The 24,178-nt window shown below is 50.3% G+C and overlaps 1 protein-coding gene across 1 annotated transcript in view; it reads right to left on the bottom strand.

Moving 5' to 3' along the window:
- Positions 1 to 454: 454 nt before the first annotated feature.
- TET3 (tet methylcytosine dioxygenase 3) overlaps positions 455 to 24,178 on the bottom strand; it is a 158,090-nt gene continuing 134,366 nt past the window's right edge. Inside the window, exons 6-12 of the mRNA XM_034761729.1 lie at positions 18,093 to 18,186; positions 11,732 to 11,940; positions 10,682 to 10,832; positions 9,785 to 9,874; positions 7,383 to 7,520; positions 4,893 to 5,229; positions 455 to 4,063 (exon numbers count right to left, since the gene is read on the bottom strand). Of these exons, the coding sequence (XP_034617620.1) occupies positions 2,205 to 4,063; positions 4,893 to 5,229; positions 7,383 to 7,520; positions 9,785 to 9,874; positions 10,682 to 10,832; positions 11,732 to 11,940; positions 18,093 to 18,186 (2,878 nt within the window). The 3' untranslated portion in view covers positions 455 to 2,204. The remainder of the gene's footprint in view (positions 4,064 to 4,892; positions 5,230 to 7,382; positions 7,521 to 9,784; positions 9,875 to 10,681; positions 10,833 to 11,731; positions 11,941 to 18,092; positions 18,187 to 24,178) is intronic.

The following is a 24,178-nucleotide window of genomic DNA, read 5'->3' as shown; positions in this document are numbered from 1 at the left end:
GGGGAGCAGCCCCGCCATCCCCGAGAAGTAATGGGACTACTCAGCTGAAGAACCAGGCTTCTACGTTTGGAATTTCCCACAGAATGTCCTGTAGGAACAGCAGGCAATGGACTTACTCTGACTCCCGCTGAAGTCAGTGGGAATTTTGCCAGTGATTTCAACGGGAGCAGGATAGCACCTGTTATCCATTAAGTACTTTATCATTTATCTCAGGGCTCAGTTCCCATGAAGGAAGAAATTCACCTCTGTAGAGAACATGCTCAAGGGCCCAGGCATCACTTAAATACCATTTAAACCCTCAGGGCCAGATCCTCAGCTGGGGTAAATGATTGTAACTCTAGTGAAATCAATGGTCTTTTTACACCAGGCGAGACCTAAGCAGTGAGGACTCAGGGCTTAAGTTGGGCACAGAAATTGTGCAGGGCCTCTGCACATGGGTGAATTTCACCCTACATTTTTTTTGGGATCGCTCCATATAATTTCTGCTAACATCACAGAAATCCAGCCCTCCCATGGAGAACGTCTCTCTAGCTTCAGAGAATTTCCTCCCACCCGTCACTCCTATTTAGCAAGTTATTTGAATCAATCGTTCCCAACAGCTTTGTAGAGGGGGAAAAGAAGTCATGATTCAGATTGTTAATAAGCACCACTTAGTTTTGCTGTAATCATCATCGTTGTTATAAAAAATGGCACCGGGAAAATAATTAGCTTGCAGAAAACGGTCGTCAATTTCATTTTTGTGTTTGAAAACGTCGACTTGTCATAGGGGAGTTTTTACAGTACGGAAGCATGCACCATTGGAAAATGTAGAAGGCGGCTTGCAAGTCATTTTCGGTATTCACTCCTCCCAGAGCTGATCAAACAGAGAACGTCCCCTTGAGACTGAAAGCACCAAACTTAGCAACAGTGAGTACACAGAGCAACACTAACTATTCACAGTTTTTGTTGGGTTCTTGAAGATACAGTAACCCCCTCTTTCCCCCTCCAGATTTTTTTTTTTTACTGCTATAAGGTGACAGAGTATGATCGGTACAAAAATAGCATGGAAAGTAGTCCAGATGTCCCAGGCTTCTGTCTCTTGTATAAGAAACCTACTTTCCTCTCTAATGTCACCTTGTAGCTGAATACATAACAATGTGAGTTTGGTGAGAATATCAAAATAGCTGATAAACTATTCAGCATGAAGACAAATCATCCTGGATAATTTGGTCTTGCTTTCAACCTGGTTTATAATGTATTCAGCTAAAGTGTCTGGTGTTAGCTCACATTCTGAACTCACAGCACTTTAAAGCCATCAGACCTGACTGTCCTCCCACTTAGGAAATTACCCCTTTGCAGAGTGGCCAGGATGAGGCATAGCACCACTTAAGTCAGACTTAGAGACTTCTGCTGCCTGTTTACACAGGCTCTGGTTTTCCACTGGTGTAACTCCATCAATTTCAATGGATTTAATCCTGAGGTAAGTAGGAGGCAAATCAAACCCTTTACCTATAAACAGAGCTGTTAGGAGAAAACACCTCCATTAAACAAACCATCTGCAAAACCCCAGCATCTGCCTAGAAGTGGGAATCCATTACTCTATCTGCAACTGATTTCCACATAATTCTCTGTATATTTCCCAGCCCCAGAGGGTTACTGTATCTATAAGAAACGATCAGTCAAGCTGCAAAATATGCACTTTAGTTCATTTGAAAAACCGGATGTTCAAACCATTTTCGATTGACTTTGAAGCACACATTTCCAGATGGTTTCCAAGCTGAAATTCCCTACCAGCGTTAACACGAGTGAGCTGTACAGATTTTCTTTTTTTCAAGCTGGTTTGGTGTTTTTTTTTTTTTTTTTTTTTAAGATCTGCTTCATTGTTGTAATAATAAAAAAAAATCCAATAAATACATATTTTAAATGGAATTAAAAACCTCTCCTTTGTGAAAGGACACTATAAATTTTTCTTTTCCATTCTTGTGATGTACAAGGATAGATTAAAAAAATGCGGAGATATAAATATTAGATTACTGAAAAATGTTAACAGCAATAAGTGTTCATTTGTTTGTTTTTTTAACTCCTCTCAAAGTGCAGATTTTAGAAGGTTTGCACTTGAGTAGATTTTTTTCCCCTACATGCATTAGGAGAAAGCACCACAAAGCAACACTGTGGTCCAGTGTCGCAGACGTTGAGGTAAGATGGCCATATTAGCTGTATTAATCTCATATCCAGCGACTGTATGGTCCAGTTACCTTGGTATAGGCATATGAGGACACAGTGATAGCAGAGTTTGTTGGAATAGCCACTGCTTGCCGTGTTGGGACAGAATCTTTCTTTTCTTTGTGTTGGGGTTCGGGGGCCACGGCGCCTCCCCACTTGCGCTTTTTGCTGAATGGCTTGGTATCCTGCTGGAGCCCGAGCCTGGCTGCTTCTTCCTGCCTCGCTCTTGCCCTCTCCGCCAGCTGCTTCATCTTGGCTTCCCAAAGGGCAAGGCCGTGATTGGGCTGGTTCAAGTTCTTGTGTTGGTAAAACACCAGTGAGATGCGGGTGGGGTGGCACCGGTTGGGTTTCTTGAGCGGGGTGGTGGCGTGCAGCTCCCGCCTGGCGCATTCAATCAGGATGGAGCCATGGGCCGGGGCCACCGCCACCCCGCCTATGTTTTCATCCAGAAAATTGTGTTCGCTGTCTGACCACTCCTCTTCCTCCTCATCATCTTCCTCCTCCTCCTTGAGGGTCTTATCGGGCAACTCTTCCATGCTGTCATCCAAGCTGAAGGGGTCCCACAGTTTCTCCTGATGACGGATACTGGGCAAGAACGCGTTACTGTCTGCTTTCAAGGTGCCGAATGGCTTCTCGCTACACACGCTTGACCCTATGGTGGCCGACGAGCCAAAGGAATCCCATGGCTTCTCAAGCAGCCCCGAGCTAGGTGTCGGAGTCCTCCTCTCGTCCACCTTGACCGAGTTCCACAGCTCATCTTGAAACCCAGGGTTCCCCTTGAGGGTGGAACTGAAGTTCAGCTGGCTGAGGTTCCAGGGTTTTTCCTGCAGGTTCGAATTTGCAGAACTAGGCAAGACTGAAGGGCTTTCGTTGAGTCTGCAAGGGCTCCATGATTTCCCAAGCAGGCTAGAACTATGTTGCGTTGCCTGCCCATCTCCAGAAAATACGTTCCATTGTTTCTCCTGGAGGTGAGACTGGGGTAACTGGGTAGCGTTTGAGTGTCCATTGAATGAATTCAACTTATCCTGCATGCTCGTGTTGGGTAAGTTGGTATTGTCATTGGGCGTAAACATATTCCAAGAACGCTCTGCATTACTAGTCCTGTCAGAGGGAGACACATTCCTGTTGATTTTGTAGGGGCTCCACCGTTGTTCCTGATCGCCGTTCTGAGATGACACGGGTACAGCGGACAGGTTGAGACTCGAGTTTTGTACATTCATGGCAGCCCTTTGAATGGACTCGATGTGTGACAAGGCGTCTACGGGCTCTTGTTTGATTGCTCGGTTGCTGAAACAGTTTGTGTTTTGTGCAAACGATGGGGTTTCCATTGGGACCGAGTTAGTCCTATGGGACATGGCCATGGACTTCTGGCTGGCATACCTGTTGGCTCTCTCATAGGTCCGCTGGTGGTGGTTTTTGTTTCGTACAGAGTGGGGGAGTTGCTCTGAGAACTCTGAATTCCTGTAAGTGTGGTTAAGGTTATCTTGCAATGCTTGGAGGTCGGGTTTCTTCTCATAGCTGCTACTTACCCAATCCCCGCTCCTCGGCTCAGTGGCACCGTAATTCAGAAACTGCGAAGGGAACATGTGGTTGCTGGAGAATCCGTAATATCCAAAGGAGGGAAAAGTGAACTTTGAATGAAACCCATTCATGGAAGGCAGATTAGGCTGTGCATAGTAGGAATGGTAAGAGTAAACGCTGTTCATGCTGTACGGGTCTGAGGGGCGGCAGCTCCCCAGCACGGAGTAGCTTTCCACCACTGCATTGCCGTTGTATTTGAAAGAGTTGTAATGGTTCTGAGGTTCAACTTTGATGGAAGGTTTGACTGAGTGCTGGGGGAGTCCATTTTTCAACGCCATACCTGTGGGCAAAACACAAAGCGCAACGGTGACTGGCCATACAGCCTAGGGGAATCTCCTTCGTAAGCCAAAGATTAAGTCATGGGCCAGTGCTTTGGCTGATGTACATCAGCAGAGTCCCACTGGAGTCCATGGAACGCTGTTGATCTACACCAGCCGAGGATCTTCTCCCCAGAACCAATCACTGCTAAAGCTTCACCGAGGGTCACACGCCGCTTATTATGTGATTGGAGATGTCAAGAGAATGCTGGTTCTAAACTAGTGGCCTGTACAACACGACTTACATAGAAGAGCTATGCCATCCAAATGCTGCTTAGAGGGCAGGCCGTAGCTGTGTTTGATTGTGGGTCATGTGCCTACAACATTCTGTAAGCTACATGCCTTGCAGCAAAGCGCAGATATCCTGGTACACAGAAGAGCCAAATAAAAAAGCCCCCACCGGCATAGCATTAAAAAGCCAGAAAGGGGCCTGAACAGTGCCTGAACTAGAGGCAGGATTTGTGGTCTGAATCTCACTGTGAGCACTAGTGCAACAGAACTATCTTACACAAAGGATCTGTGCTCTAAAGCATACCGGTGAGCTAATACAACAGGGTACCACAAAGCATCTGTGCCATGAAGCAAACTGGTGAGCTACTGGATTGGTGCAACACAAAACTTGCTACACAAAGGATCTGTGCTATTGAGCGAACTGGTGAGCGAATAAAATAGTGCACCACAAAGGATCCTTGCTATAAAGCATCCTGATGAATTCATATCCAAGGGCAACAAAACTGTGCAACACACCTGAGATACAGGCACTCGGCAAACCCAGAGCCCTGCCCCCGTTACCTGTATTTTGCTGGAGTGTCGGGATTTCTAGTGCTTCCTGCTTTATTTTCTCAGGGGTGATTAGCTTCTCTTTCTGCATTTTCTTCTTCTCAGCGGCTGCCTTTTTGGCTTCTAGCTGCCTTTGCCTGCAAGACTTGGCAGGCTCAGGCAGCTTCCTGACCTCCCTGGGGAAGGAGGTGAGCACCTGAATGGCTCCGCTGCCCATCTTTGCGTTCTGATTCTCCTCGCTGCCAAACTCATCCGTGGTGGACATTTTATACAGCGGAAGGACGTGCAGTTGCTCATCCTCAGGAATCTTCCCAATGCTCCGATTGTCCTCCTTCGTTAAGGTACACACCTGGGGTGGACAGGGGAGAAGCACCAATTAGCCAATGGCCAGGAAGCTGAAAGCCCCATTCAAACCGTTAATAACATATGCCCTGAAAGCATCTCCATTCAGGAAGGGCACTTAAATACATGCAAAAGCTGACGACTGTGGGACAGAAGTACACGGTTAAAATTAAGCACAGGCTTAAGTGCTTTCCTGAATTGGGACTACCGTGGTGAGAATTCACACCCAGGATAAACGGCACTTCTCATCACAAAGTATCCGAGACACTTTACAATCCATATGTAAAGAAGAGTCATTCTGCCCACCACTGAAATGCAGCCACCTCTAGGACGAAGCAAGGCCGCTGTTTAACAGCGCACAGCACCACGGCAACAACAGATATGCTGCGAAGAATACTACATATCCACTGAAATGGCGGGGAGGATTTATATGGATAATGTGGCAGATCTAGTATCCTCACCTGCTTTTACTTCACCTCAGTACCTTATTTGTGCAAACAATTTACTCCAGTCCAGGGAAATTATGTCTGCTGCTTCCCGCACCTAGAGCCTTTTTATACTGAAATAAAAACACCTTGCACTCCGACAGGCCCCCCTCACTTTAGGTGTTTACACACATTACTGAAATTAGCCTCACATTCTTCCCCCCGGGAACTGGTAGGGATGAACTTATCACCCCCCAGCAAAACGTAGCACAGCGGCTTTCTGAGCTCATGCAGGATGAAAATGATCCTTATGCAGAGTGTCAACCCAAAGCCCTACTTCAACTGTGTGGGCCTTCTGTCTATCACCCACAGTGGGACGACTATCACCCACAGTGAGTCAGAGCACCCAGGAGTGAGCCTTCCCAGAAACCTCGCTCCAACCACTACACGACACTGCCTCCCAAAAAACTCTGCCGGATTTGTCAGGTGTGAGCTCAGGAGTATCCCACGTATTTTGGTGCTGCTGCTGGTGATGACGGCAAATTAATACCAGTAATTAGCACTTGTCCTTTATCTAGCCCTGGCATTTTCACAGCACTGTACAGAGATTAACTCATGAATCACAAGGCTTTGATGTCCCTTCTGCGTTCTCAGGCAATTACAGAGAAAGATTTGAGTGAAAGCTGATATTTTGGCTTGCAATAACTGGGTACTGTACTCAGTGTGTGTGCTGGGGTGCGGGGTGGGGGGAAGGGTGTCATAATTAAGTATGTAGCCTCTCAGATCTTTCAGCTGTGGATCACAGAACCCTTGATAGGCAGAGATAATTCCTTCCCCAGAAAGGGAATTTCTAATTAAATGAAAACTCAAAGGCGCCGCTATTGAAATCAGGCTCTCTGAAAAAAGTGGAGGGGATACAAATATTGTCTGTTAGCAGATGGCAGCACTTTGCATTGCTGCCTAGCCATGTCCGAGCTGTGCAGCAAAAGTGAGTAATCTTTACCTCCTCCCCCACTGCAAGGAGCAGCTGGCACATGCAGACCTGCTTCAGAACACACCCTGAGTTTGAGACGTGGGGCCAGACCCTCAGCTGATGCAAATCAACACAGCTCTGTGGACTTCAGTGGAGCTACACCGATTTCTACCGGCTAAAGATCTAGCCTGTGGCCCCTTGCTAGGTGAGCGAAAACAGCCTTATTCACAGCTGCTGGATCCCAAACCAGCCCAGGATCAGAGAGACGGATAGTGGTTCTCAGTCCACCTGCATCTCTCACTCACACACACAACCAGCCTAGCATAACTGGCCTTCACTAACACCACCTGTCTTACACAGTGCTTTTCATCAGCAGCTCTCAAAGCACTTTACAAAGGAGGTCAGCCCCACCATTCCCATCGGCACAGAGCGGGAAAGTGACTTGCCCAGTGGCAGGGCTGGGACTAGAATCCAAGTCTCCTGAGTGCCAGGCTAGTGCTCATTTCACTAGGCCATGCTGCCTCCCTTGATTATTCCTTAGCAGCCCCACTGGAAATGTCTGAGTGCACCATGGAGACCGACTGAATCCCCACCTCAAGGCGGTCCTTGCAGAGCAGAGGTGGGATGGTAGGGAGGGATGTTGTCATGCTGCATTCATCCTGCAGACCAGGCACCTTTCACCCAATGCTGAGATGACCTTGCAAGAGAAGGGTGCTCTCCCCTTCCTCTTTCCCTAAGCCGAGAATGAAAATGCCTCCTTACCACCGTGCATCCGTTGTAGAGGTTATGCTGATCCTTGTGAGCGTGCGCACAGAAGTCCATACACGCGGTCACCCCAGAGAACGGCCTTCCTTCTTTCAGACCGAGCCGGCAGTCTATTGCGATATCCTCGTTTGTAACCTAGCCCAAGGGAAATGAGACGGCTCCTGTTACTCCGCTGCTACATGGAAGCCTGCCCATATTGGAGGTACCCGTTACTGAGCAAAGCCAGCTCAGTAACGGGCTGGAGTCAGGGGTCTGGGAAGAGACTTGTGACACTCCAGACAACTGCTGGAGCCTCCACTGGCACTAGCAACCCACAGGCTGAGAGCTGCTGATGTAGGCCTCAGCCCAGCAAAACACTTAGGAGCCCAATTCGCTGCTAGACTGAAGCCCTTTCACACTGGTCTGGCTGTACTCGAACAGGATTAGCTGTCATCTAAACCCATTTTGGGTACATCTACGCTGCACACTGAGCCTAGGCGCTGATTCAGGTTTGAGCCCAAGCCCTCCTTCCGTCCACACACAAATCAGCCTGATTCAGCCAGCAGGCGCTCAGGACCCTGCCAGGGAGGTGGGACAGAGCCCGAATCCTGCCAAGACTCGGATCCAAGCCCTGTCGTTCTGTGGTGTGGACGCAGCTTCAGCCGCAGCCGTGAATCAGAAGGGCTGCATGGCCCAGTATGGACAGGCTAGCACAGCTGTGCACGGCAAACCCAGGGTTACAATGCAGTGTGGATGCTCCAGCGCAGGCGTGGAAACGCCAAGTCCACAAGCGGGTCCCACAGACCCGGGTTTTCAATGCAGTGTAGACAGACCCTGTAAGGCCAGAGTGATGCGAAGAAGCTTTAGTGTGAATGAGAATTAGACCGTAAGCATGTGTCCATTTTTAAGTAGGTAAATGCTTAAGGGCTTTGCTGGATCAGGGCCTTCTATTATCACAGAAAAGCCCATTGAGAGAAATGTGGGACCCTGGTACATCAGGTTTGTTGGGGCCCCACCTCTGCCGATTTCAATTTATTTACACAGACATTACAACTGTTTGGGGGCTCCCTGAGCTTAGGGCTCTGGTACAATTGTCCCCCCCATTCCCCGGCTGTCTACAGCCTTGATTACAGATCCAAATCTTTCTGGGGAGCGATGCACTGAATTTTATTTGAAATAAAACACACAAAGGGCTCAATTGTGACTGACTCCAGATCGGCTGTGCGAGCGGCAGTGGAGAGTAAGCAGGGATCACATGGCTGGCCGTGTCCCAGATGCCAGACTCTGATCTCAGTGCCACCAGCGTAAATCCAAAGCCAGAGGGGTGAGCCTGCTCCTGTCTGGACATAAGCCCTGCCATAGGCATCTCTCCAGTCATCACCCCCGAGCAACAACCCTCCTCTTCTCTGCCTAAGAGCCTCAGCAGAGCCCAGGCTCTATATGCTTCCCCAGCCTTGTTGTGGACACCCACCCTGGGGTGCGTTTTTCTCCAAGCTGCTGCCAAACTTCCTCCTTGGAAACAACCTGTGTCGCTCGTGATCCGAGCATCCTGCTTCCTGGCTTCTGACACTAAAAACCCTCAGCCTGCACCAGTCCTGATGGGGCTGGGTGGTGGTGTCACGGGGGCAGAGCGCAATCTAAGCGCACTCTGAAGGCATTTAAAGCGCGAACATCTGGCCAGATGCTGTCACTTTATACTCAGGGGGTGGCCTTTGGCCTGCCAGGTGCTGAGCTCCTTGAGTGCCCACTGATTTCAACGGAGGAGGGGGATGCACAGCACCTTGCAGGACTGACCCTTTCTTCCACGCTGGCATAATAAAACCCCACCACCCGGGGTGCCCTTTTTGGCAGCCTAAGGACTGAACGGACGACGGAGACTGCTAGAGATGAGGGGGTCTCCCCCGGGAGAAGCCCACCCTGTGGAAAAACAGAGGCATTTGGGGCTGTCAGCCTAGCACCTTCTGCCAGCACTAGAGTCCCTTCAGCTAATCAAGGAAAGAAGCAAATATCAAGCAGCCCTGAAGGCTTCACTCTGCTGGCACATCACCCACTCAGCATTACAGGGCTGTGTCTGTGCAATATGTCACCGGGATGCCCCTCTGGGCTGTATCTCCAGGGACATGCGCCCACATTTCCAACCACAACCTCCATGGGTTGCATCAGGCAAAATTAGCTCTGCGCTACTAGAGAATTGCTGGGGGAAATTCAAATGCCCGGTGCTGTGTCAGTCAATGACAGGACAGCTGCTTGACCCCCCCCCCCCGCCCACATCTCCTAGAGTTAGCTCCAGCTGGGACTGTGGCCATCTCAGGGCAGTTGTGCTGGTGGGATCTTCGTCCAAGCAGACACCGAGTAGCCCTAAACTAAGGGTCTGTAATGCTAATACCAGAGGGGGGAGGAAGAATAGTTTTCTTTGGTACCTGATTTTGATACGCCTGCGGCGCAAGCCTCCTATAAAGTGGAGCGACTTCAGTAGCCAAGTCCTGGAAGCTGTTTCTGAGCACTTCTTCCTGCAAAAGGGAATAACGAGAGAGCGTTTATTCTCCAGCGTCTCATCCAGATCACGGTCTGGGTGGGGCAAGGTGCGTTTGCCTCAGCCCAAGGGGGAGATGGCTCGCGAGAGGAAAATTCACATGTGAGCTACACAGGCCGCAGGCCTTTAGGCTGGAAGGGACCATTGTGCTCGCCTAGTCTGGTCTCCTGCCTAGCCCAGGGCAGAGAATCTCACCCAGGGATTCCCAGCACTTGTGGCTGAGCTAGAACGTCCCTTACAGAAAGTGACACCCAACAGACTCCACGTGACGGGGAATCCACCACGTCTCTTGGGGTCTGTCCCACTGGCCCATTCCCTTCACTATCAAAAATACACATCTATATTTAGTTTGAATTTTGCTGACTTCAGCTTCCAGCTACTGGATCTTGTTCTGCCTTTGCTTCCTAGATTAAAGAGACTCTCGAGCCTCATATAACTTCTCCCTGCGTCAGTAACTATATGGCCTGGTTTGGGTCATCCCAACTGAGTGGCTGTGGAAGCTTTATACCACATTGCATCACCCCGTACTCTGGAGATCCCCAGGGTGAACTCCTGGCTCATGGACGACAATGAGAATTTTGCCATTGATTTCACTGGGGACAGGATTTCACCCTATGTGTTTAACAGAAAGGCTATTTCAGAAATGCTTTACTGGGACGACTTTTTGTATCCTTTCACCTGTAAAGCCAGGATCTACTGATAAAGAGCTTCCCCTCCAGCACCTTTCCCCAGCACTACCTTCCCTGCTTGAGTTAACGGAGGCAGGCAGAGGGGGCTCACTGACCTCTTTGGGATTGTCCCCCACCAGTCGGAACTTCCGGGGAGTTTTACTTCGGGCGTACTTGCATCCATTGAAATACATGCTCCAGGAGCAGCCGAAGGAAAAAGAAGCACCGCAGGTGTTGGGGTCCTTGCCCTGACATGCACAGGTCCGGCTGCAAGAGACAAGCAAGGAGGAATTTCACTCACCGGAGATGCCAGTTCTGTTCCAGCCAACGGAGCGTCCAGTGGACGCTGCAGTGGGAATTCCTGGAGGCAGAACGCACTGACCCCAGTTGGAATCTGGCTCTGGGCGAGGCAGCGCCCGGGTGAGTCTTTACGACATGCAACAAACAACAATCTGTGACAGGGCGAGCCCAAGAACTGGGCGCACCTCATTAGTTTCCCTTTGCACAGGGGGCTGATGCAGCCGTTTCCTTGCAGGAGTTTGCAGCTCCTAAATTCCAGCCTCAGAAAGCTCGAAGTCAAACGTAGCCTATGTCTCCGCTGTGGCAGGCTGGTGGGATTCCCAGCGGATGTACACGAGCCAGCATGCTAAAAAGCTAGCCACCTGAGCACACACCTAGGATCTCGGCCGGGCTTGTACTCAGGTGGCTAGTCCAAGCCGCTCTCTTTTTAGCACACTAGCTCCATCAAAGCTCGCGCGTGCATGTCTACCCAAGCTAGGAATGATATCTCCCAGCTGCAGGGCAGACATCGCCTCAGCCGAAACAGATTTGGGCTCAAAACTCCCCTTGGTTTCCATCCAAAAATCCATGGACCCAGCATTACATTATGGAACCTATGCAGGGTTGTCGCTAGCACTGGGACTCTGGCAGAAAGAAAGCGCCATGAGACCTGTAATGTCCACAAGCCACCAGGGCTTCGGATTGATGTGCCGCCCAGAAAGACAGCCCCTCCGGCCCCAGCAGTCCACCAACAGCAGCGCCATGCTGACTCTGAACGTCACCTACCCCAAAGAGCCCCGGGAAGACCTCCCATGCAAACATGGACCAAGGCCCCTGTTTAGCAGGGGAAATCACAGCGCCCGGGCTGCGGCGCAAACGGAACTTACTCGTCATTCAGGCCGCATCTGCGGCTGGTGGGGTTTCCGTATTTAGTGAGCGTGTCAGTGAGCTCCTGGTACAGCGTGTCACCCAGGGTGCGAGGGATGCCCTCCCAGGCCAGGATTAAAATGATGATGACAGCATTCTGGCAGTGGTGACCGGCTCGGTGCCGCACCAAACACAGCAGCTTCTCCTCTTGGTTGTGCCTCCTGATCACCTGGAAAGCAGCCGTGCACAGTTAGTGGCGAAAGGCAAGGGTGGAGACAGGAAGCTCTGTCCCCAGAAAATATCTGGAGCCATCCGCCCTCAGATGCATGTTTTCCTTCTCGCTTTCGCCAGGAATGGCTGTGAGGAGCTTGCAGGCCCTTCTAATCGGGGACCAGCAATGGGATATTCAACCCCTAGATCTGCTCGGTAGTGACCAATAGTCACTACTATTATTATGAACAGCTGTGCTACTGGAGTGCCTGGAGATCCCACCAAGAGCAGGTCGCATCACGCTAGGTGCTGTACAGACATCTAGTAAGAGACAGTCCCAGCTCCAAACAGCTTACAGTCTAAACAGACAAGACATAGGGTGGGAAGAGAAAGAAAAGCACAGGGAGGTGCAGTGACTAGCAATGGGCAATGCTGGGAATAGAACCTGTCCTACTGGGGCATGCTGCATCTCAGTGGTCAGACGTCTAGGCAAAATAAGTTGGCAATCTCAGGACTAAATGGGCCATGCAACCTGAATCCCCCTCCCTCATGAGTCCCTTCAGTGCTGAGACACACCAAGGGGACTGTCACACGGTGGAGGTTGTACAGACACTGCTTGTGCTAGTAACACTTGGTGGGTAAATGGAACTAGATTCTCTGGGATTCTCAATCCAGCCCCTTCCACCAGAACGTTATCCACTGGAAGGGAGAGATTTTCAAGAGCCCTGTGGGATTCAGGAGCACAAGTCCCACCGCTGTTCTCCTAAATTCCTTACACATTTTTAAAATATTGCCCTATAAGCAGGTGCCCAGGGATTCTCAAAAGTCAACCTGGCCACCCACTTTAAAGGGGCCTGGTTTTCAGAGTGGGAGGTGTTCAACACTTTCTGAAAGTCACAGCCCGTTATGATGTCTCGAACCCATGAGTCACTTTTGGAAGCCCTGCATAGATCTCCGGAAATATTAAGGGGCCAGATCTTGAGGACTTTAGTTTTCACTCAGATTTTGGGCTGGGCAGGAAATGGTTTTCCCAACCCATGAGATGTTTCAACATTGCAAAATTTATTCCTGCCTCAAATCCAGAGAAAAATCAAAATGTCAAAAAAATTCTGCAAACCGAAAATCTGAAAAAAAAAATGGTTTTGAGTCAATGGAAATGTTTGGTTTCCATTTCACCCTTTTTCCCTTAAAAAAACAACAACCTTTTTAGTGTAAATTTACTTGGAAATGAAAAGTCATTTAGGCTTGAAAAACTTAAATTTTCTGGTTTGACAACTTTGAAACTATTTTTTTAAACCACCAATTTTTCGCACTGGGTGTTTCATTGAACCCAATGCTTAGAGGCCTGCAAATCTGCAGCGATCCACTTTATTCCCGTGGATATCTGCGGACCATGTTTGCGGATGGATGCGGATCCAAATTTTATATCTGGACCCCTGCAAATCTGCAGATATCCATGGACCATGTTGGCAGACTGGAGATGGATCCAAATTTTGTATCCGTGCAGGGCTCTACCAATACAAACAGTTCAGGTTTCAGCAAATTGGCTTTTTTTTGGTGAAAAACATTTTGTGTAAGAAATCCGAAGCAGCTCTACTCAGGCCACTACCTGGGCAAAGCTCCCACTGAGGAATTAATGGACTAACGGCTTCAGGATTTGGCCCCATACGCATGAGAAAAGTGTGTGTACATCCCTATTAATCAAATCCTGGAATCCCTTATTTGGGCAAAATCCCCACTGATTTCAATGAGTGCCACTGGAATCGCAGTGTCATGATTTGGCCAATCACAGCAGCTTCATACCAGGTCTGTGAGCTAAAGCACTGGAGCCAGGCAGACTTTCTAACATCAGCGTGGGTTGAAATGATCTCTCAGACGCCTGGGTCATGTGCCTATCACCTACCCCCACTCAGTGTGGTGCGGTATCCCACTCTAGTGGTGGCTGGGCCACATACAGAGGTTGCTGAGCCTGCTACACTATCAGCCAACAGATGTGGGTCATTTAGCTCAGACCCTAAAAGCACATGGTCCCAGGTTTGATGCCGATGGCCCTCCCTGGGGCTTGGGAATTAGATACAGACTTTGCAAACTTTTCCCATGGCTACTAACACAGGTTTCATCTGCACCGATGCAAGTAGACAGGCCCTCAGCCTTTTGAGCCTTCAGAGTGAAATCTGGCCACAATGAAGTTGACAGCAAAGCTCCCACTGACCCCTGTGAGCCAGGATTTCACCCCATGTCTATGAGACCTGCTCTGAGCAGGGCGTTTACAGCTGCAGAGCTGAGCGGGGGTTTGCAACGGTGGGAAATTCTGCAAAATTTCCCTAACGTAGACAAGGTTCGACTGACCTACTCAGCCACGGTCTTTCACTTCCATATCGGCTAGTCCATTACACACGCTGCTACTCACATCCTGGCGCTCACTCGCTCATTTGCCTCCCGCTGCTGAGACACTGGGGAATTCCTCACACTGGCTGCTTTTCACACCCACCCGGCTGCTTCTCTAAACCACATCCCCCAGCGTCGCCACGAGCCACCAGGACTCCTGCACGTCTGACCTCCAAAGGCAGCATTTACACCTGGCTGGGAGAACCGTCCAGCACCGACTTAGATTACTTCCTATTGGTACACCGACACTGCTTCTTGGACCAGCTAGGTTCTCCATGCAGATCTCTCAGACAAGTACTGGCCCTGTTTAGCATGGGGGATCTGAGAGCATCACGGGAAAGGAAACACACTTGCCATTCAGCCTGTATCTGCATCTGGGGGGGTTTCCATGTTTTTTGAAAGCATCAGTGACGCCTCCCCCTCTCCCCCCAATGTCTGGGGATGTTTGAATCCATGTCATCTCAACCACACACACGCACACAAACACTCCGATGTTTCTGCACAGAAATACAAGAACCTCAGGATAGAAATTACCTTTTTCTGTCCCCTAGCACTGGCAAAAAATGGGTTTAAAAACGCATCTGACGTGCTCTAAAAGAAATCAACGAGCCGGCCACCAGGACATGGGTAACGTTCAAACTTGACTTCCTTTTCCCACCCCAGAAGAACATTAATTCCCACCCTGACATCAGGATGCAGATGCCCCCTGATAGATGCACAGCACCCCCACCCTGACATCGGGGTGCAGATGCCCCCTCACAGCTGGACAGCACCCCCACCCTGACATTGGGGTACATCCCTCTGACCGTGATAGAACGGCACCTTCCCTGCTTTAAAACACAATGGAAAGGGTTTCTGTCAGCCAGCAGCACTGCTCCAGCTCCCCTCTCCCTCTGTGAACCAGCATCAGAGTTGGCTCTAGCCTGGCCTGTAACGTAGGAGTCAGACTTTGTCCCTCGATCTCAAGTCCTTCATGTTTCCCCACAATGGCCAGCAGCACAGAGCAACGCTGAGAAACATAACTAGGCTGGCAGCTGGCTTCCACCCCCCCAGGGCACTGCGCTGTTTGGTCCCTGTTGGGCCAGCGTTATCTCCTCCCATATGCTCCCCGGTGGCCACTCTTATCAGCCGCTTTCGAGCACCTCTGCCCAGCTCGGAGACAAACCCGGTCCCGGTGATCACACTCAGCCCTTCCAGCAATGCGACCTTCACTGGACACCTGTTCTCAGCTCAATCCCTCCTGATGCAGTGCGAGAGACAATCCCATGGTGGGATCTTAGCAGGTCTTAGGCAGCTTGACTTCCTGGTAACCCAGAGATACCAGCTCCAAGTTTGAGCCATTAGAAACTTGATGGGCCGATTCTGGGCTCTCCAGTTGCTTTCGAGGGGGTTGCGCCTGATTTATGCTCATGTCATTGAGAAAAGAATCCAGAATTCCTCTACATATGAGGCAGATTCTGATCTCAGTTACAGCGATGTAACTCCATTGCCTTCAGCAAATTTACACCGGTGCCAATGAGATCTGAATCTGGCCCAGTGTTCTTTAAAATAACACACAGTTAAAATGATTTCCATAACTTCTGCCACAGTCTGGATCTTTTCTGCTCCCTCCTTCTACACATCGGGTCCCTCCCCCACTTCAGCACTCCCCTGGTCTTTCTTCAGTCTCCGGGGCTGAGCAGTGTTTAGGATGGAAATGCCCAAGACCCTGTTAAATGCAGCGGGAATCCCCAGAGAAGTCTGGGCCAGGTGGTGAATTCCACAGTCCAGGTTCACCTTCAGCTACAGGTCTCCTAGGGTGACCAGATAGCAAATGTGAAAAATTGGGACAGGGGTGGGGGGTAATAGGAGCCTATATGAGAAAAAGACCCAAAAATCGGGACTGTCCCTATAAAATTGGGACATCTGGTCACCCTAAGGTCTCCATGTGCGATATTCAGTACAACACGGCACATGGACATTAACCAAATACAAGTTGGTGGTTTGGAACATATTGGTCAGGTTCTCCTCTCAGCTGACAGGGTTAAAGTCAATTCATTCATTTGATCCCCTCTCTGAAACCAACTGAGGGCAGGGCTACACAGTCAGAGAAGCGCACACGCTCCCCTACCTGAATCCAGCTAACGAAGGTAACTGCAGCAGTGTAAACAGGACAGCATGAACTTCAGAGCGTGCCAGGTTCTCTAGTCCAGACTGTGCTGTTTACACTACTGTTGAGACCCAAGCTAGCTGCATTCACGCTAGCCCAGGTAGGGTATCCCACCATGCGCAGCTTTTGCTGGGTTGCTACATTGTAAAATTGGCCCACTGGACTTTACAGTACCAGCATTCTCCGCCGTGAGCACCCCAGGATCTGCTGCGGGAGCAGCCGCCACTCAACAGGACAGAACTAGGTCCCTCCAACATGGCTCAGTATCACCCAGCTAAAAACGTTGAGCACCAAAAACAGAGACCAAAAAAGGAAAGACAGGACCCATCGCTCTCATGGAACAAAGAACTCTCCCCAGCCAAGCCCTCCTGCTGCTCAGAGCCTCTGTTAGCCTGCTGATGGCCCATCTGAGAGTGGAACAGTTCACTGACTAGTGAGACCACGTGCTGGGGGTAGGGTTGGTTTCCCCTCACCTCCCCATTTAAAGTGGCCGCTGGAAAGCGCAGAAGGTCCAATCTGTAGCCAGCTGGCTGCCATGCTCCTTGCAGAGAGAGGGACCAGGTGGGGAAAGGAATGGGATAGTGATTAAAGGGAGAAAGGGGGAGAGGAGAGACAGGGAGGGTCAGTGTAAAGAGAGGAAAGAGAAGAGATGCCCACATACCATGGTGATGAGCAGGGCACGAATAACTAGATAATCTATGGCAGTTAGATTATTACTTGTATCAGTCTTACCTGGAGGCTCCACCTAACCTATACATATACGTAGTGCAAGACAGTCGCTACGGCAAAGAATTTACAAGCTAAACAGACAAGACACACAAAAGGAGCATTGTCATCCCCATGTTAAAGACAGGGCCTGGAGGCACAGAGAGATAAGTGACTTTCATAGATTTTAAGGCCAGAATGGAACAATTTGCCCATCTAGTCTGACCTTCTCCATAACACCGGCCACAGGATTTCATCCAGCAGTTCTTGAATCAAGGCTATTATTTGTGGTCGAACTGGAGGGTAGTTTTCCAAAAGACTTGCCCCAGGTCACATAGCGAAGAAATTGAGCCTAGATTGGTTGAGTGCCAGTCCAGCGTTTTAATCATCCTCTTCCCCATAATTAGATTACGAAAGCAGATCAAACAGATTAGAGTAGATCTGACAGACTAGCTCAAACTAGAGAGCTGTTTTAGATCAAACAGATTAGATTGCACAGATTAGATGCAGATCAGATTAGCGCAAACAGCTTAGATCACCTCAGATAGATTAGATCCAATCGATTAGATTAGCTGGCTAGATTAAGCAATGAAATAAAATTAGATGGATTTGAGTTAAGAAAAGAGAGAGCTCTCTAACATTTCTGAACACAAGACCAATGAAAATATCTCACCTGGTGATGGAATGTGTGAATGTTCTATTCTCTGCATCTAGCCCTCCATCTATTCATTCTATGCCCATCCCCACAGCCTCCGAGCACCTGTACCATTACTGTAGATACCCCATTCTCTGATCACCCCTTCTCCCCCCAAAGCGCAAGGTGACTTTGAGATCACACTCAGATGACAGAAGAATTGGGAAATCATTCTTGGTCTGAGTAAGTCATATTAAAAAAAATCTGAAAGCCCACCAAGATGGCTGGCACTTACCCACTTCGCTATCGGGCAGCCCCGGGAGCTTTTGCCTTCCTTCCCTGTATAGATGACCTTTTCGATTCTGATGGCTTTCCCCTTCTCGCCATACCTGGTGGAAAAAGGCATCAAATGAGTGTAGGCAAGAGCAAGGACATGCAATGAAAGAATCAGCGCCCGCTGAGCTGCCAGAATGGATGTGATTTAAAAAACAGACTGTCCCTAAAGGAAATGAGAGAGAAGAACAGTAATTCCTAGCTTCTATATAGAGCTTTTTCAGTCATAGCTCTCATAGTGTTTTGCAAAGGAGGTCAGTATCATCGTTGCCTTTTTACAGATGGGGAAACTGAGGCACAGAGGTGGGGAAAGTGTCTTGCTGGAGCTTACCCAGCAGGCCAGTGGCAGAGTCAGGAATCAAACCCAGGTCTCCTGAATCCCAAGCCCACTGCATCATGAATGCTTCTTTTCACTCGCACGGCCATTTGTGTTTCACACTTTCCTTCTCGCTTCCTTGTGCGGAAACCAGCCCTGCCCACACTGTGGCTCACATGGTGTGACATTCCCCCCTCATGCAAGGTGCTCGCACAGAGGTCTGTGCACCACCTTCACCCTCCAAACAGTGGGAACCAGCTGGTGCAGGGGTCTGATACTAACCCCTGAATTTCACCCGATTCCACAAATGTGACAGCACAGCAGCCCCGCTATGAGCTACGATTCAGCTCTTCCATGCTGGCCATGCCAATGGGTGTGGGTGGATTTCCCTCAGACTTCTCAGGTGAGGAGGAGGGGGGATAGCTAGCCAGACTCCAAGAGCGGAAGATCGCAGACCTCACGGCTATGTTAATTCCTGGGAGACTTGCTTATGCCAAAGGTATGTGAGGATGTTCTCCCCTCCCACACCCCGTATCCTTGTTTTCTTCTCCCCAGGCCTCTAACCCCGTCGGATGGCGTGACTCACCCCACGCATCCCTTCTGCTGTGCATCCAAGTGCCTTCCCCACTACAGCCCGTGCTGGGTCCCAATCGCCTCTCCCTAGCCATCCAGCTGGAAGTCAACCGAGGTCTCGTCTGCATTGGGATTTTGAGATAGAGCTGCAGCTGTGCAAATCGTGTCTGCACTTGTGCAAATCGTGTCTGCACTAGGGATCTGCAGCTGGGCAGCAAGACTAAGGCCTAAGGACACCTGAAATTCTGCCTAGCATTCACTCCCTCCCCTCCAATGCATACGTTAGTTTGGTAACAGAATCCTTTATCCCAGCAGAGCTGCGTCCCGCCCCTCTCATTCTCGGGAGCTACGCTTCCGGTATGTCTACACTCAGATCTCGGGGGAGGCTGAGAATCGCACGCCTCCCTCCAAGCGTGGACGTACCCTGAGACACACTGAGCACCTGGGGTATCTCAAGGAGTGGGTCCACTTTATCACAGCCAAGGAAAGGAAGTAATTTTGAGTCCCCCCACAACTCCTGCCCTTACACTCCTCTTGCAGGATCAGGCCCTAATTTCTGATCCTGCCTTCAGATAGGTCCTACACCAGTGTTATCCCATTGGCCGCCAATCAGTGCGACTGAGCGCGGAATCACGCCCAGCGAGTTCAACAGCGTTCCTTCCGATGTACACCAGGGGAGAGCCCCTTTGTCTCCCCACTCCTTCCCCTCTGGCAAGCAGACCAGAGTACTCTGTCAGACACTCTCAGCCAACTGATCGCGGCAACCTGGGGTTTTCGCTGGAGCTAATCAGCACAGATTAATCTTCCCACTCGCCTCCTTCCTGGAAGCACTAATTAACAACGCCAGCTCCCCCCTCCACCCTCCAAAGCCAGCACTATCCATCACCCCCGGGGGAAGAGAGCCGGCCCACACGGCCCTGCCGAGTTTTGCTAGCAAGACACTTTTAAACAAGGATTCCCATGCCCCGGCTGATGTTCATGGGTGAACGCACCCACACAGCCATTGTGGCTGGGCTGCTTCACGCCGGCAGGACTGCCAGGCGCTTCAGAGACTTTGCAGATGTTGGGAACAGGCGGTAGGAGGGGAGCGGGACGGGGACACAAAAAGACAGGCTGGGTGCATTCTGATGCAAAAACCAGAGCTGAAGCGACTGCACTTTGGTCACACTTTACGTGGAGGGGATGGGGACATTTGTAAACAGTAGATACGGGGTTAAATTGTGTCCGATGGGGGTTTTAATACATGGGCGATCAATTGCAAAATTGTGGCACTATTTGCAAACCATCGCTCTAATTACTCCGCCTGTATGCTAGACCCTTTCCCCTTAACCCTTTATCTGCCTTATCTCTTTAGATTGTAGGGTCTGTCTCTTATTATGTCTATGTGCAGCACCTAACACAACTGGGCCCCATTCTTGGTCGGTCCCTAGGCACTACAATAATGACATAAAATAGGTCAATAGATTGCTTTACAACCATAGCTTAGAACTATCAATAATACCTTCCGCTGATGTGCGCATAACAGTCTGCAACACACAGCGCTCCTGGGGAAGATTTTCAAATGGACAAATGGCAGTCCGGTGCCTAGATCCCACTGCACGTCATTAGCCTGTGGAACTCATTGCCATTAGAAGTCACTGAGGCCCAGCACTGAGCAAGAGTCAAAAAGGAATTGGGTGTTTATATGAATATTCAGAGTTATCATATTAATGCCAGCAAAAGTGTTGGAAGGGATATGAACCTTTATGCTTCAAGGCCTGAGACAATCTAACTGTTCGGGGTCAGGATGAGACCAATTGTGAAGGGCGGATGATCCCATACCTGCTACTGCAGGGTTCTCACATCTTCTGAAGCGTATGGTGCTGGCCACCATCTGAGACAGGACACTGGGATGGACTGAATTCGGGTCAGACGCAGCCTGGCAGTTCCTATGAATTCTCAGGCAATGCCAGCCAACTCCACTGAGAAGGGCTTTGCAGCTCCCACTGTAGACAAATGGGATTTCAGCTCAACGTAAAATTGCTACTCATCTAGATGAGATATTGCCGCGAAGTGGGCAGCAGGTATGCACACCACTGCCCTCTATGGGAAAGAATCAAAACTGCTTATCTGCATGGCTTAGACCCCATACTGCTTTAGACCAAGCAGCAGCGGTTCATCTTCTGGAACAGGAGGACCTGAGTTTTGTCCCCGTCGCATAGCAACAGCTGTGAAATCCTAGACACCCAAGTTTACAAGGACACTTCGTGCACAAAGCTCCATCTCATGCATGAGCATAACTGGAAAGCCAGAGCAAACTGCAGCATGTCTGCGCTGCACAGAAGCATATTATGATTTATAGTGTGGTGGTTGCCCCTAGAAGCCCCAGCCATGGCCCAGGCCCTCATTGTGCCAGGTGCTGTACAGACACAGAACAAAAGGACAGCCCCTGCCCCCAAAGAGCTGACAACCTGCCCTGCTCTTCATCTCATGATCTCAGAGTGTTGTATCAATGCCCCCTCCTGCCTGGAAAGCACTGCCCTCCCCGTGACAGTCTACGGGCACTTCCACTAAGAGCCAACAAATAAGCTAATCTAATGGCAGGCCATTCCCTTGTTGCTGATTGACCCACCTAGCTATTCCGTTCTCAGCTGAAAGCCTCCAGAAGCGAACGGCACCAGCAAGAGAAGATGGAGCCGAAACACAGACATCTCATCGGCCCTGCAGAATTCTCCACTGCTCGGCTCCCAAGCTCAGATGTTCCTGATCTACAGGGTGGATGGGAACTTCCTGGACTGGATTTCACCTCCCTCACCCATGAGGAACACGGATAGCGACGGGGAAGATTTGAGCAGCAGTGGCTAGTGCATACGTCTCATTAACCTGCTCTACACCCATCCGTTTACCTCTGACCGACCGGAGAGAGAAGCGATCCAGATAACACACTTCAAAAGGGACTAGGGGGACCATAAAGGCAAGCCTCAGCATCCCACTTTCCTAATAACTACCTGCTTCGCCACCGCAAAGCGAATCCAGAGCTCGCCCTGGCACGTGGGGAATGGTGGCCAGGAGACTGATGAGAAAACTGAAGCTGCTGTTGTAGGAACTGCAGGTGAGACTAAGCAGGAGAACACATCATCACCACCACTTGTGGTAGGTCACTATCCAGGGCTTTAAACACAGGTGAGCACCCATGGGCTGGCAGCTCCTGGCCTGTGCAGTCACCCTCTCTGGCAGCCAGCTGAGAACGGGAGGCAATTTCCAGCATGAGCTTTCCATCCCCCTGACCCCCATCGACGCTCATGACTGTAACGGCCGGGGCGCAGGCAGTGATGTCCGCTGGGCCGGGGTCGAAGGCAGGAATCGGGACTAAAACGGGGTGAAGGATGAGGTCAGTAGCAGTAGCAAGCCAGAGCCTGCTTTGTTGCTCAGACGGCTCCCTAGGGCAGCTTCCTGCTTTAAATAATTGGTGCTGACCAATCAGGCGGCTGCAGGGTTCTGTCTCTCTAGCTTCTTTGGGCAGTACTTCCTGCAGTGCCTACCCCACCAGTAATCGTCGGCTGCTGTTTCACCTGGCTCCCCAGTGGTGAGGTGGAGGCATTGGTCACCTAGGACCCTGCAACCCTGGGTCCTAGACCTGCCTTACAATGACCTGCCTGCTCCAGCGATGGAAACCAGGGCATATGACAGCCCAAAACTTGCTGCTGCACATCTTGGGAGGGATCTTCTGAAGCGCTCAGCGTTGTTCCCGCTGAAGTCAATGGGGGCTTTATTGTTGATTTCAGCGGAAGCAGAGTGAGGCCCAACGCTGGGTGCTTTGGAGAAAACCTGTCCACTCCCGTCCTTGAATTAAACCCAGCCCATTTAGTGAAGGGAGCTTAGACACCCTTATGCACACTGGGATTCCTGGTGGGAGTTTTTCAAGGAATAGCTCCACCAAAGCTCTATGGTGCCCAATGGATGAGCCTGTGCTCAGCTGAACTGGCGAATAGCCACTGGTGCCAGTGCAGTGCTTCCAGATCTACCCCGACCGAGTGCACAGCCTGGCTCGGCACGTGCAGTTCTGATGCTGAAGTCATTCCCAAGCTGCAAATGCTGTATCCTCTGACCTAGAAGCACAGACAGGTGTAATAACACAATAAAACTCCACATTATTGCTGTGAAAAGACTATCTGCTGAAACGGTGCGGGTGAATTTCTATTGCCCTGAGCTGCAAAGCTTCCAGAATCCACAGGGGGTGCTCACTGCACAGGCTCATGGGCAGGAAATTTAATTCCCACAAGCCCAGACTGAGAACATGAAACAACAAAACCTGTTGATTTCACTTTTTAAAAACATTTGCACTTGCATCCTCCCCTTCTATTCAAGGACCTCAATTCACTTCACAAAGATTACCTAACTTCAGCCTCACAACCCCCTCTGGAAGGCGGGCAAGATGGGGAAACTGAGGCACAGAGCGATTTAATACGTGGCTTGCTTGAAGATGACACAGTTGGTGGCAGAGGCAAGACTCCAAGCCAATGAGGATTTATGCCTCATTAGGGGCCCGATCCTGCCAAGCACTACTGACTTGCATGGGAGTTGAGGTCAGTCAACACCTCTCAGGGGTGTTCGGTACCTTTCTGGAACAGGACCAGTCAATGTCTGTAGGCTCTGAGGGCATTCATGTGGTGTCAGTAATTACCCCCTGCCCCGGAGGGGGTTGTGGGTTCCTTTCAATGGCTCGCCTGTTCCCCCATGACTCACCATGCCTCCAGGGTCAGTGACGTAATGCCATCAACCCTGGTGACGCTGTATTTCTAGCTGACTCAGCGCCATGACTCAATCCCTGGGGTGTAACCCAGTTAATCTGGATCCCACCTGCCTGCGTGGTACTTTGCCGCTCCCCCCGCCCCCCCGCAGGCATATTCCTGCACGCTGCACAATGGAGAACAAGCAGATCTGACACCAGCCCATTCATCACATAGGGGAAAGGCCTGGAGCAGGATTCTGGGCTTTGCCACAGCCAGGCTGAGATGGGCCCTGTTTGTTTACGCTGGGGGGGTGGGGGGATATTTTGGCCCCTAGAATAGTCCAGAATCCAGGGGAAGCACAGCTGGTGCAAAGCCCATTCCCTCCCCCTGGCTAGTACCGTCTCCGTCTCCAACCCCAGGGTGAAGTCCTGGCCACGGCGATGTCCG

This window comes from Trachemys scripta, chromosome 2, assembly GCF_013100865.1.
Source record: "Trachemys scripta elegans isolate TJP31775 chromosome 2, CAS_Tse_1.0, whole genome shotgun sequence".
Classification (NCBI taxonomy): domain Eukaryota; kingdom Metazoa; phylum Chordata; order Testudines; family Emydidae; genus Trachemys; species Trachemys scripta.
This window is presented reverse-complemented; position numbering and strand designations above follow the sequence as displayed.